The sequence below is a fragment of the Manis pentadactyla genome, chromosome 5 (genome assembly GCF_030020395.1).
Source record: "Manis pentadactyla isolate mManPen7 chromosome 5, mManPen7.hap1, whole genome shotgun sequence".
NCBI lineage: Eukaryota > Metazoa > Chordata > Mammalia > Pholidota > Manidae > Manis > Manis pentadactyla.
Window position 1 is genome coordinate 62,423,870 of NC_080023.1, and position 12,512 is coordinate 62,436,381.

General features: G+C 43.0%; 1 protein-coding gene across 1 annotated transcript in view; it reads right to left on the bottom strand.

The window, feature by feature from the left end:
* Nucleotides 1–12,512, bottom strand: part of SCARB2 (scavenger receptor class B member 2) — a 71,212-nt gene that overhangs the window by 36,382 nt on the left and 22,318 nt on the right. The window contains exons 2-4 of the mRNA XM_036927497.2: nucleotides 10,889–11,046; nucleotides 1,399–1,546; nucleotides 182–370 (exon numbers count right to left, since the gene is read on the bottom strand). Of these exons, the coding sequence (XP_036783392.2) occupies nucleotides 182–370; nucleotides 1,399–1,546; nucleotides 10,889–11,046 (495 nt within the window). The remainder of the gene's footprint in view (nucleotides 1–181; nucleotides 371–1,398; nucleotides 1,547–10,888; nucleotides 11,047–12,512) is intronic.

Consider the following 12,512-nt stretch of genomic DNA (forward strand, 5'->3'; position numbering starts at 1 on the left):
AGTTAGTTCTGACACTGCAGGAGGTTCTTCTTTTTTCCTAATAGAAAGCTTTCACATATTCTACAAGACATGTAGAATTTTGATTAATGTTGATCTTCTAGAAGAAACCCAACGTGCAATCTGATTTGGGCTGCCCTCACACAGCTGAATAAAGAGGTTCTGAAAAGAAAAATTAACTTACCCCATAGAACAGGCCAAAATAGGGAGAGATGTCGGGTTTGAAAATGTTGATGAGGGACAAGATCTCATCTTTGTAGCCCCAAAGCAATTCATCCACGGTGTGCGTCACAAAGAGCGTCTGCTGATAGGCCTCCAACAGCGCTTCGATGAGCTCCCGGAGGAAGTGTATCTGGGCCCAATTCATGGCAGTCTGCAAAGAGCAGGCAAATTCAGACAGCATCGTCCCTACCCGCCTCTCACGCTGCTTTTCAGCAAAGGGGCTGCCAACTTAAATGTAAATGTTTAGGTTAAATAGCTGAAAAATTGGCCAGTGAACTCCTCTGTCCACATGTACAAGAAGCCTCTTCAGTTATTGTCCTTTCTCAGTTTGACATTTGGTAAGTGTGAGCCTAGCATCCCCACTTGCCACCCAGTTTTCCTTACACGTCGGATGCAAGAGGAAAAGCGCTCATAAACACATTGGCATTCTTGGCCACAAGGTGGCGCCACGTCCTTCCTGATCCGACTCAGAGAGACCTCATAAACCCTGCACTGCCAGGCAGCTGGGCAAGGCCAGATGTGGGATCTAATACTTCGCAGGTCCTGGGTCCACCACAAACGTCCCCCTACAAATGTAGTGGTCACCTAGGCATTAGAGCCGGAGGTGAAGAGGAGTGTTGGTGTAGGTGCATAGGAAAGTTTTCTGGGTCTCATGTATTTTTATTAGATGGGATTGCCATATAAACAGGGACACTGGAATCATGCCAGGCTGTAATCAACAGCCCAGTCTCTGCTCTTTGGAAAGGGGAAAAGGGTCAATACATATTTTGAGAATTTAAAAATCCAAGATAGAAATCTAAACTAAGAAATGGCACACAAATTCTATTGCTAGAATTTCTGAAACAAGAGTCAAGTAAACATTTAAAAAATAATTAGCTACCCAAAAGAATCCAAGGGACATAATTAGTTGCACAAATGCAGACCTCGAATACACAGCACAAGATCGTGAAAAAAAAATCCTAGAATTTGCACTGTCACCTTTTAAAAAGATCTTGTTTGAAAGACCTCAGAAAAAACAGCCAACTTTAAAGAGGGAAGGGAAAAATTGTATTTTTCTTTTTATATATGTGTATTTTTAATATAAACTTAATAGCTCCTAAATGTAAAAACCACAATAGCTTTCACTTAGCTTTTTCCTTTCTTCTAAAATCCCCAATGATACTTAAAATGTCTACCTACCAATACAGGAATATTTAATGTTCTAATTAAGTCAGTTGTAGGGTCTCCAACAGATTGGTTTCGGTCAAAAATATAGGTCTTTTTGCTAACAGCAGATATTGTTGTTCCATTATCTCCAAACTGAATATCCACTTTGTTTCTGAGCTCCCTAAAAGAAAGAAAAGCATTGTTTGAGAATAGGCACTACTTTAAACAGCAACACTTTCTCTTTCAGCAGCAAAGTTATGTTTAATACAACATTTGCACCATAGTCATTATACAGAGACTGCAGATACTGACCCCTTACAAACTGGAGATTAAAGCTATAAAGTGGGAAGGAAATGAGGCCAAGGATGGAGTCTTCCCCCTAAACAGTCATTTTCATTCTTTCCCCTACAATAACCCCTGACCCAGGAATCAAAGCCGATGAACTCTCTCCTGGGTCATGATTTGGTCCTAAATATTTTGAAATTTTCCAGTTCAGAGCTTCAATTCAGTCTGAACTTCCATTTATTTACCAATGTCTTTTTTTATTCCTAATGTGAATTCAGATGAAATTTCATTTAGCAAAATAAATGCCCAAGGCTTAGTAAATTAGAGTTCGCTCCTGTTTTTGATGTACAGTTCAGTTTGGCTCAGGTTAGTGCCCCCAAAAAAGAGGTATTAGGAACCAGGGTCTCTCTAGGGTGAGGCACTGAGGCGCTTGCCTTCGGTGCAAAACATAAGAGGTGCCCAGACACTCTGCAATCAAGGTCAGTGATATTGTAAGGCATTTTTTAAACCAAAACTAATGGAAAAAATTCATGATGAACAAAATATCAGAATTTTAAATAAAAACAGGATCTGATTTTTTTCTCCATCACACACATCATCCTAGTCCTGGCCCTGCCTGGTCCATAGTACACAGTCACTAAATTCCAGTAGCAACTCCTTCTCTCCCTCTGCTGCTTCCTTGTTCTTCTTCCTATTCCATCTAGGGCTGTGCTGTCGGATCTGGGAGCCATGCGTCTACTTGAACTGTGGCTAATTGGAGTTGTGATCTGTTTTGAGGGAGAAATACATACCAGTTTCAAAAACAGTATCCAAAACAAAGTGAAATATCCCCTCAACTTTTTTTATATTGACTGCGTGTTGAAATTATACTATTTTACATATAATGGGTAAAACAAAAATATGTGTACAGTGTACTCAAAATTAATTACACCTATTTCTTTTTACTTTTTTTGAATGTGGCTAACTAGAAAAATCTTAAATTACATATGTGATTCACCATTACATTTCTGCCGGCCGGAGTTATCTAAGGGTTTGTTAATCCCAACATAGGTATGAAGACATTAGGCAACACGGCTCCCCACCACCTCCTCCCAAGGCCTCTCTTGACCCCAGCCACACAGGGGGTTTTCTCACCCTGAATACTTTTGGAGCACTGTTTAGTGTCATCATTTAGACTGTGAAGGAATTATCTTGAAGTCACAGGTAGACTGCAAGCAAGCTAACAAAACTTGTATATTTATTAAATTCTTTCTAGACTTAAAATGAAAGTAGATAAGCAAATGATAAATACATGTATACATATAAATGCATAAAAATAGTTGTCTTTGCTGTTCTCTACCACGAAGCAACAATCTATGCAGGATAATAAAAACATTTGACACTTGTATAGCTCCTCAAAGGGTCCAATGACACTATTTTATTTTATTTCATTTGTTTTCATTTAATCCTCACAACAAGCTGGGGCACCAACAGAGCAAGTATTTCCACCCCATTTTTACAGATGGGGACACGGGCAACACAGACAGGCATTAGAGGAGTCAGACCTTGACCTCAAGTCTTCTAATCCACCTATAGTAGTCCTCCCTCTGTATCAGATGGCCTCTCCTAGTAGGTGCTTAATACAAATCTATAGAATGACACCAGTGAATGTCTCTAACAAATGTCAAATCTAAGTAATTATGAGAAAAGAAATACATGCCCTTCCAGCTTAGGAACACATACAAAACCTGATAGAGGCCATCATGTTAAAACACTTGTGCAGTTTGCAGGTGGGGGCATTTGCAGTGGATTCTGGTTGTTAGACACTCATTCTCTCCTCTTCTGCTCAGAGCCTTGATTTCCTTTCCTCTCCTGCACTGGGCCTGAGCTTGACCAAAGCCTTTCCCTTAGCCTCTAAACCCTGAGCACAGAGCCTCAAGATGGAAAACATGGTAGAAAAACAAGCTTCCTCCCCGCAGTGCACACACCACTCAAGGATCCATGTGCTCCTGTGGCTTGGTTCTTTAAAGCTGCCCTGTACCTTGCCGCCTTCTTCCCAGCTGTTCCTGGGAATTTGTAATCCACTTCATAGCTTCAAATAAATTCTTTTTATTTAAATTAGCCAGATGTAGTTTCTCTTGCTTGCAACCAAAGACCCCTCATATAGAAATCATAACCTAGTTTTTTTAGAGATATGAAAACAGAAATTCATATAAAGTAACTGGCCCAGGACTAACCAGGAAGTGGCAGAACCAGATTTAGGATCCTGGTCATCTGACTTCATGTCCATGGTTTTCCTTGACTACACACATAAGTTAATGCAAAGTGATTTGTTAGATACTGGAGATGAGGAAATTTCAAAGGCAAATCTCTGCCTCAGCCTAGGGCACTCCTCCCCATTGTGAGTCCTTGGGCCTCCTTGCAGTGAAGGTGAGGATCAACAATAGTCAGACTTCTTACGTGTAGCTGCTTATCAACAGGGCCCAGGACCCTACACTGGCCTAGTGACCATGAAGGAACAAGTGGAGAAGGTGAGCCCAGGGTGAACACCAGCTTGCACTCAAAGCTGGGCTAGGAAGGCAAAAGCTGGGACTCAGCATAGGTCCAAAAGCCCAGGGACCAATTTGGCCAAGTTTTCTAACTAATGACGAAAATCAATGCCCTTACTAACCCTGTTTTTGTTTTTTCACTGAGCCCTAGGTCATGAACCTAGAGGCCTGAATAATTCCAAGCCTAGAATCTCCTTCATTTATGTTTGTTTTACTGGCTCTACGGAGATGACTTTTAAAATGTTTTCTTAATGCATACCCTGTAAGAACCTGACGTTTTACGGAAAAATGGAGCATGGAGGCTCTGATCACTTTGAGCCTTGTAGCTTGACTTGGTTTCTCAACAAACTCCAGAAGGTCAAAGCCATAGGTTTCCAAACCACAAAAATACTTAATTCCCTTGGCAGGCACCAAGGGACCATGTCAAGTCACTTGCAATTAACCACATGACTTCCCTCAGCCACCAGCCACCCTGAGGCATGACTGACACCTGGCCTGTTGTCTAACTTAGGAAGACAGTGCCACTGGGTGGTCACAAGTGGCCTCCCACTCCGCAGAGGCCAAGAAAACCAAGGATGGATAGGGCTTGGCAAGGGTCCTCTTTCTTAAAACATGTGATAGAGGAACTCGAAGTGTCTCCCATTCCAAGTACTCCTGCCCCTCTGGCAATCCTCGGGAGGCTAGTGCAAGGAGAGGGGTTTTAGTTGTGATACCAACAAGACTGATTGCACAAATCTCCCCACAGCTGATCAACAATAGTCAGTTAGAAGCAGGGTGACTTCTAACAATAGTCAGTTAGAAGTCAGTTAGAAGCAGAATTCACCTTCCTGGTGAATAGGAGAGCAAGAAGTAGTCAACTACTGATTTACAATATCCAAGACCAAAGAAACTTCCAGAAAGAGAAGAGTTTAAAAAAAAAAAGATGAGGAAGGCAAAGCAAATCTTAGGCCTACACGGTAATTAAGGAATCTTACTTAAAAGTCCTTTGTATTTAGTAGATGCTCATAAATCCTACTGATGTTTAAAGCCCTAAGACATCACAGGCTCAGACTACTTGCTAATCATGATGACCCTAGTTACTCAAAAAAGGTTGAGTTGTGTTCCATCAACTGTTTAATCAGGAGGGGAAAATACATGATTGATTTTGGAGATAATTCATTTAAAATTGTCTTTGATTTTGTTTTTTTAAGTTCTTGTTCAAACAAAAAATTTTTAAATTCCTGAATGTTTAAACAAAATCTTGCCATCACAGAGAGCAAACAAAAGGAATCATGAGCATCTACTAAATACAAAGGACTTTTAAGTAAGTTGGAAATTAATATCTAGGCTACATTGAACTCTTCAGATATGTTGGATAAATTAGATACACATAACCCTTAACCTATCACATGACCCTTCTCTTCCAGTCATTTCACGTCTTCATCATCCAGCTCTTTGCTGAGATAAGAAACAGCACCTGGGGTGGGGTGTGGGGGGCTTTGCATTCAATCCTGGCTTTATCAGTTACCAGCTGGGTGACTAAGAAGTTACTAGCTGCTTCAGTACCTATTTCCTCATCTGTAAAAGGGACATACGCCCCTTCCTCGTGGGGTTGTTTTGAGAATGAAATCCACATAAGTTTAAACCCAGTTAGAGCGCTACCTGGCATGTAAGTGCTTCAGAAGCATTAGCTACAAACGCCCTGCACAAGGGGGCTGGTGCTAAGCTCTCAAGATGGAGAGATGTTAAGACCGGGTTCTTGTTCTCGGAGAATCCACAGAGCAGCGGCGAGTCTGCCACTTAAAACAGCTACATTGGCGTGGGACGGGCTCTGAGGCTGACCTCAGGGTCTAGCCGACAACCAGAGGAGGGAGCCTTGGCCAGTTCGGGGCACGTGCGCGCTGGTTCTGGAAGGAGGCGGCTTCGCTGGGTGGGAGGGCGGCAGCGGGGAGAGCGCCGGCCGGCAGTGCAGTAGGAAAGCGCAGGGCGTGTCCTAAGTGGAGCCGTAAGAAACCGGCAGGCTAGAGGATGACACACTGCGGAGGCGGCTTAGAGCGCAGCCTGCAGGTCATGGGGAGGCTGGGCTGGACAGACTGGTCCTCCGAGAAGTGAATTCACAGTGCAGATGCTGCCAGGAAGAAAGGGAGCAAGGAAAGCGGTCCGGGGCAGGGTGCAAGCAGCCTTTCACTTTCTGTCACCACTACCTGTCAACCCAGAGCCCCAGGCAGGAGACTGACACAAAGCGGAAAGGGGGGCGGCATCAGCGGAGCAAGCGCCCCACGTCTTTTGGGGGTGCAAGAAACAACTCCACCTGGGAAGACCAATGGTCCCCGTCCTGGTGGTGGTAGCCTGGCCCAGCCGGCTCGCACAGACAAGTCACCCAGGACGGCAATGTGCACTTAAAACTCACATGTACCTGGTCCCCACGTTTGAGACAGGGAAACTATGGTTACTAGTAGTTTTCCTTATTTTACTTTACTGCATTTTCAAGTTTATCTTGACCATTTACATGTTATTTTTAAAAATATAATTTATATTGTTAAAGGTAATGTTATACACGATATCATATACGTTATTTCACACTCCAGTATTTCTTAATGATCAGTGAATAATAAAAAATACGTATGGAATATTTATTCCTCACATTCTTTTTCCTTACTATCTAAGCAGTAATAGGAGTTGAAAAAAGAAATTAACAACCCACACAGCAAAACTAAGAAACTCAAACAGGAGGTATTTAATCGGATATTATACATTTAGCAAATACATCTTAGAAATATGAAAGTTAGTTGAAAGACCCCTTGGACAAACTGACTTAAAAAGATTTTTTTTGAAATGTTAAATATCAGGTAAAATAGAAAAACAAGTCTGACAAAGTGAAAACCCTCAAAAACATTGCAGAAGCCACTGAATATCATAAATTGGATATACATTTTAGGCAAGTATTTCACTAAACAACAGGATCAGGAGGTAGATCGGCGTTGTGTCAATGGGCCTGTTCCAGCTACTTAATCCATAGCTTCATATAAATGCAAATAAGGCACTATATCCTTAAACCAGATTGACTGGTTTTTATCTACATGTAGAACTGCCATCATCTTTTCCCAAAAACATTAATATTCTGAGCTCATTAATACGTGGCAGTTTGGGGACATGCACCACTGTAATTGTGTGTCAAATTTATCAGGCCCTCCACAGCCTATGTGGCCTTCCTGCTTCTCAAGGTTTGCCTGCTACCAGTCCAATCCGGCTGGCCAGGGAGAGGCCAGCATGCCCTCCCCTGCCTTTGTCCCAGGCCTTTTAACACACAATCCACAGACCGTTGACTCAGTGGGAGGGAACCCATGGAAATGTTACATACTGGGGCAGGAGCTACTGGAATGTTCTATCCTTCTTGTGTAGCTAAACAATAGCACAGTTAATCACAAGCAACAGAAATCAGATCCACTAAATGACTACAAAAAGCCCACTAGAGGGGCTGTAAGACTCCCAAAAGAGCCATATTTTTCTGCAAAAACCCAGCTCACAACCTCACTGGGAATCACTCGGCAGTGTGTACGGCACGAGTGTCTATTCCTAAACGAAGACATTCATTTTCAGGACCCTGTACCCCTTTCTTGAAGCTATCCTTGGCTCCTGGGTTTCCCTGATTAAGTCCTGCAGTTCGAGATAAACTACTTGATCCTACAGATTTAAAACATGGCTGAGGATGTTTCATTCACTTATCTCAGCTACTCCCTGGCCACTAGATAATCAGAGGTGAAAGGAATTGGTTTCCGCCCCTTGTGGAGCTTCCAGTACATTGGGAAGACCGAGCCACAAAGCAATTGTTAAAATGTCTTTAGGCAGTGTCGTAAGAGATGCACACCCCAGGAGGGTGCGTCCGAAGTCAGGGAAAGGCTCAGGGAGCAGCGGCATTTGAGCTGGAAGGTCACAGAGGCGTTCACTCTGGAAAGGGGGAACAGCACACATACCATGGCAATGTGCCAAGGACTTAACAACTGAGCCCAGTCAGAACCGGCCAATATGACAGCCACCAGCCACATGTGGCTAGTCCAAAATTAGATGTGCCACACATGTAAAATATAGGATTTTAAGACTCAGCATGATGAAAAGCATGCATAGTGGCTAAATAATAATTCTGAATATTGATTATATGGTGTAATGATACTATTGTGGATAGTATTGGGGTAAATAAAATGTTAGAATTAATTTGTTCCTTTTTAATTTTTTAATGCAACTCCTAGAAAATTTTAAATTCCTTATGTCACTCATATTAAATTCCTATTGGATAGCTCTGATTAAGAGTATAAAATGAGCTCTGGTTAGAGTATAAAATTCTAGGTTAAGAGTGTGAAAAATTAAATTAAGATTAAAATAAACAAAGAGGCTAGACATATACAGAAGGAACCAGATTGCTCAGGCCTTGAACATCACACAGGGAGTCACCAGGACTCTGAGCAGGGAAGGGAAGGACATGCCAGACATGTGCCCTTTGGAAAATCACTCTGGCAGTGGAATGGAAGAGAGACCAGGACAGGGACAAAAACTGGAAACAAGGAAACTCTCGGAGGCAAAAATGAAACAGTCAACGAGTGACCAAGCTGCCTTCCAGCCTACCGGATCTGCTCTCGGGGCATCCTAACCTTCCCTGTGCCGTGGCCCATGTGACAGTCTGGTAAAGCCTGGGGACCCTTTCTCAAACAGTGTTTCTACAGAAAATAAATTTTTTTATAGAATATAAAATATGCAAGATTACAAAGGAAATCAATTTTTATTATACAGACATCATTTAAAAAATCTGTGATAAGGTAATACATGTTTATTGACACTTTGAGACGCAGCAGCAGGTCTAACAATATGGTAATTTTGAAGGGTATTTTGAGCAACAGCTATAAGACACAACCTATCTGTGTTTCCATTAGTGCTGAAGCCACGGGCACAGCTAACAGTGCTGTCTGCTGCCTACGTTCACGCTCACAGGCGATGCTAAATTTTAGGGAGTGGTTAGTGAAAATAAACTGTAGTTTTTTTCTCACCCAAGTCTCAGACCATTACAAGAGGCCCATGGATCTTGAATTAACAACCCCTGTAAGCTGTTCCTGGGCTTTCCTCCGGAGTAAGTTTAGGTTCCTCTAGAATGGGAACATGGAGGGAATAGGGTAACAGTGGGACACTAACTTCTACGATTTATTTACTCCCATGACTACTTCTACAGCAGCACAGTAAGCTAGCAGTCACAATGGCCCAGAAGATGTTTTGAAAGTTTATGGAATTTCTTTGGGTTATGGTTAAAACTCAAGTCTTTTTCTCAGATGAGGATAATGACGACAGGAAACAGTCCCAAGAGACTCAGAAGGAAAACTTTGTTAGGGTTTTTCTTTAGTTCTCAGGTGAGTTCATTTTCACATCCTCAGAAGGAATTCAGTTAAAAAAAAAAAGACAGCAAAAAGATAAATACAGTATAATTCCACTTACATAATGTATCCACAGGAGTCAAATTCATAGAAACAAAGTAGAATAGTAGTTACTAGGGGCAAGGGGGATGGGAAAGGGGGAGTCATTTATTTAATGGGTACAGAGTTCACCTTTACCATTCTGGATATTGATTTATATAGACTAAGACAATCCACTAATAACAGTACCAAACACCTAGGTGGAACTGTCCTAGTGGCAAGCAAGCCTGAGCACTTTATAAATCCTGACTCATTGACTCACTGACTCCTCCTAACAGTCCTGTGGCAGAGGTCCTATTGTTTAACCCCACTTTATAGATAACCAAGGCACAGAGCACCAGTAAGTGGGGGTGAGATGCAAAACAGGCAAGTTGACTCCAGAGCCAGACCCTGAGCACCTGAAGCAGAAAACAGGCTTTTTTATCTCTGAAACCCAGCACCCGAGAACAGAACTGACTCACAATAAAATAATTAGTCAGCAGCCATTTATTGAGCAACAAATTACGAAAGAATCATGAAGCATTTCTACCATTTAGCAGTTTTGAAGAAGAAAGAGCTTGCTGTCTGCTTCCTCTACTATTTTTTTTTTTAATGTGGTAAGGAGAGAATCTGTTGGAAAGACCACCGGGCCAGGGGAATACTGCCACCGCAGGGGAAATGCTCTGACCATAAGGTGCCCTAGTGCTTCCCTCTCCTAGTCTTTTAAAAAATGATGAAAGCCATTCTCCGAACTCCCTAGTGTTTGGAATCGGAATAGTGTTTGGAATTTGGAAACTGCCAAAGACTCTAACCCACTCTACCACTTAGTTATATCTGGTCCCCGGGAGGGGTAGGGGAGGGAGTGAGTAAGACACTGAACGACCTGTCTACAGACCAACAATGAACTCAAGGAATCGGTCTAAAACTAGGTAGGTCACAGGGATTTAAGGGAAGGCCCTAAAAAAGTCACCAAAGAAAATCAAGGGGCAACCTTAAAAGCAATGGGGTGGGGAGCAGCTCTTCATGACCGAGTAACCCCATTCTGCCAAAGCAGGAGGAAACGGCTGCATTTCAAAACTTAACAGGGTGAAACTTGGCCTCAGTCCACAAAGCCATTTTCTATTGAGGTCTCACATGGGTAGGCCAAACATGAGCAGCATTTCAGCCAGACACAATCAAAACCCATGCCCCCCACGTGACATGCAGAGGATGCTGGTGGGAGAGAGGAGGACTCAGGGCACAGTGGCGTCACCCCATATTTCTGGTTGGTGTGGCAGGGAGGTGGTCAGGACTCACCTGTAGGTATACGGCCCCACTTCTTCCAACTGAGGCGTTTCCCCTCTGAGGATCTCCTCTGGATTGGTGACATTGAAGAAATAGAACTGGGCATACACAGGCAGAGGGCTCTTCCTCCAGGAGTCAAAGGTCTCAGAACCATTCCTTAACACAATATTCTGGGGGAGAAAACCAAACAGAGATTTGCAAAGTTTAAGGCGATTGGCTTTGAACACTGTGGCGCAGAGAGGAGTGCTCCCTGCTCTGATCTCGGGGCTCACTTACTGGTTTCACAGGAATTCAACTGCAGTCCCTGAGAACAGTGCCACACTTATGCCAATATGAAGTTGACAGTCCTTTTAAGTCATAAAAGACCTTCAAGAAATATTTGTGGTAAAGGAAGGACACTAACATGGGTGGATACATGGTGTTACCAAAACCAGGGTCACAGACTGAGTACCCAAAAGGCCCTACTGGCTCTGCTATGAAGATTCCAGTGATTATTCGGCTGCAGTAGAAGGTGGGCCATTCTGAGAAGCACCACGCCCTCCCAGCTTGCCCATGTGGGGAAGAACAGGGAGACTGGGCCAAGCAGGCTAGCTTTGGTTTTTCTGTTTGAGGTGGAAACACACTCACTCTTAGCAGCTCCACCACCAGGGACTTTGCATGCATTTTCTCTTTCAACCCCCAACAAACCCATAGCAGAGAGATGCCTAGCCCTGTTTTAAAGATGAGGAAGCTGAGCCTTACTGAGGTTATGTGCTGAGGGTTCTTTGTCTACACTCCTTCCTTTGTTTCCCACCCTTACCATGTGTTACAGGCTGAGCTGTGCTCCTCACCAATAAACTCGTATATGGAAGCCCTAATGCCTAGTACCTTGGAATTTATTCTGCCTGTATTTGGAGATAAGATCTTTAAAGAGAAATTTAAGGTTAAATGTGGCCATTACGGTGGGCTATAATCCAATATGACTGATGCCCTTCTAAGAACAGGAGATTAGGACCACACACACACAAAGGGAAGACCACGGGAAGAATCTGAAAGAAGACCGCCAGCTACAAGCCAAGAAGAAAGACCGCAGAATAAATCAACTTGAATGATTCCGTGATCTCAGACTTCTATCATCCAGACCAATAAACTTATGCTGTTCAAGACACCCCATCTGTGGTATTTGTTACGGCAGCCCTAGCAAACTAATATGCCATGGCCCCCACGCGAGGAGTATTTCCCACCCTACAGACTTCAGGCTCAGCCTAGTGACTTGATTTGACCAATGAAATCTTGGGGAATGGCAATTAAGGCCTTGAAAGATATGGCAAATTTCCACTGGCCACCCTCTGCCAGGAGAAGAACATGCCCAGGTAGCTACAGATCCTTCAGCTGAGCCCCAAAATGGAGATGTGTAGCTCACACATGAAGCCTGGGGCTCAGCCTAGTTCAGCAGAGCTAGCCAAGCCCAATCCACAGCCAACCTACATATCACCAGTGTGAAATAAATGTTATTGTTATAAGCCACTGATATTTGGGGGGTGTTTGTTATCTGGCAAAAGAAGCCTAATTAATACAGTGCTTAAGTTTGAGACAGAAATCTAATATCTAGTAGTCCTCGAATAGTCCTCAACTTATTAATGGAGAAAACCTGAAT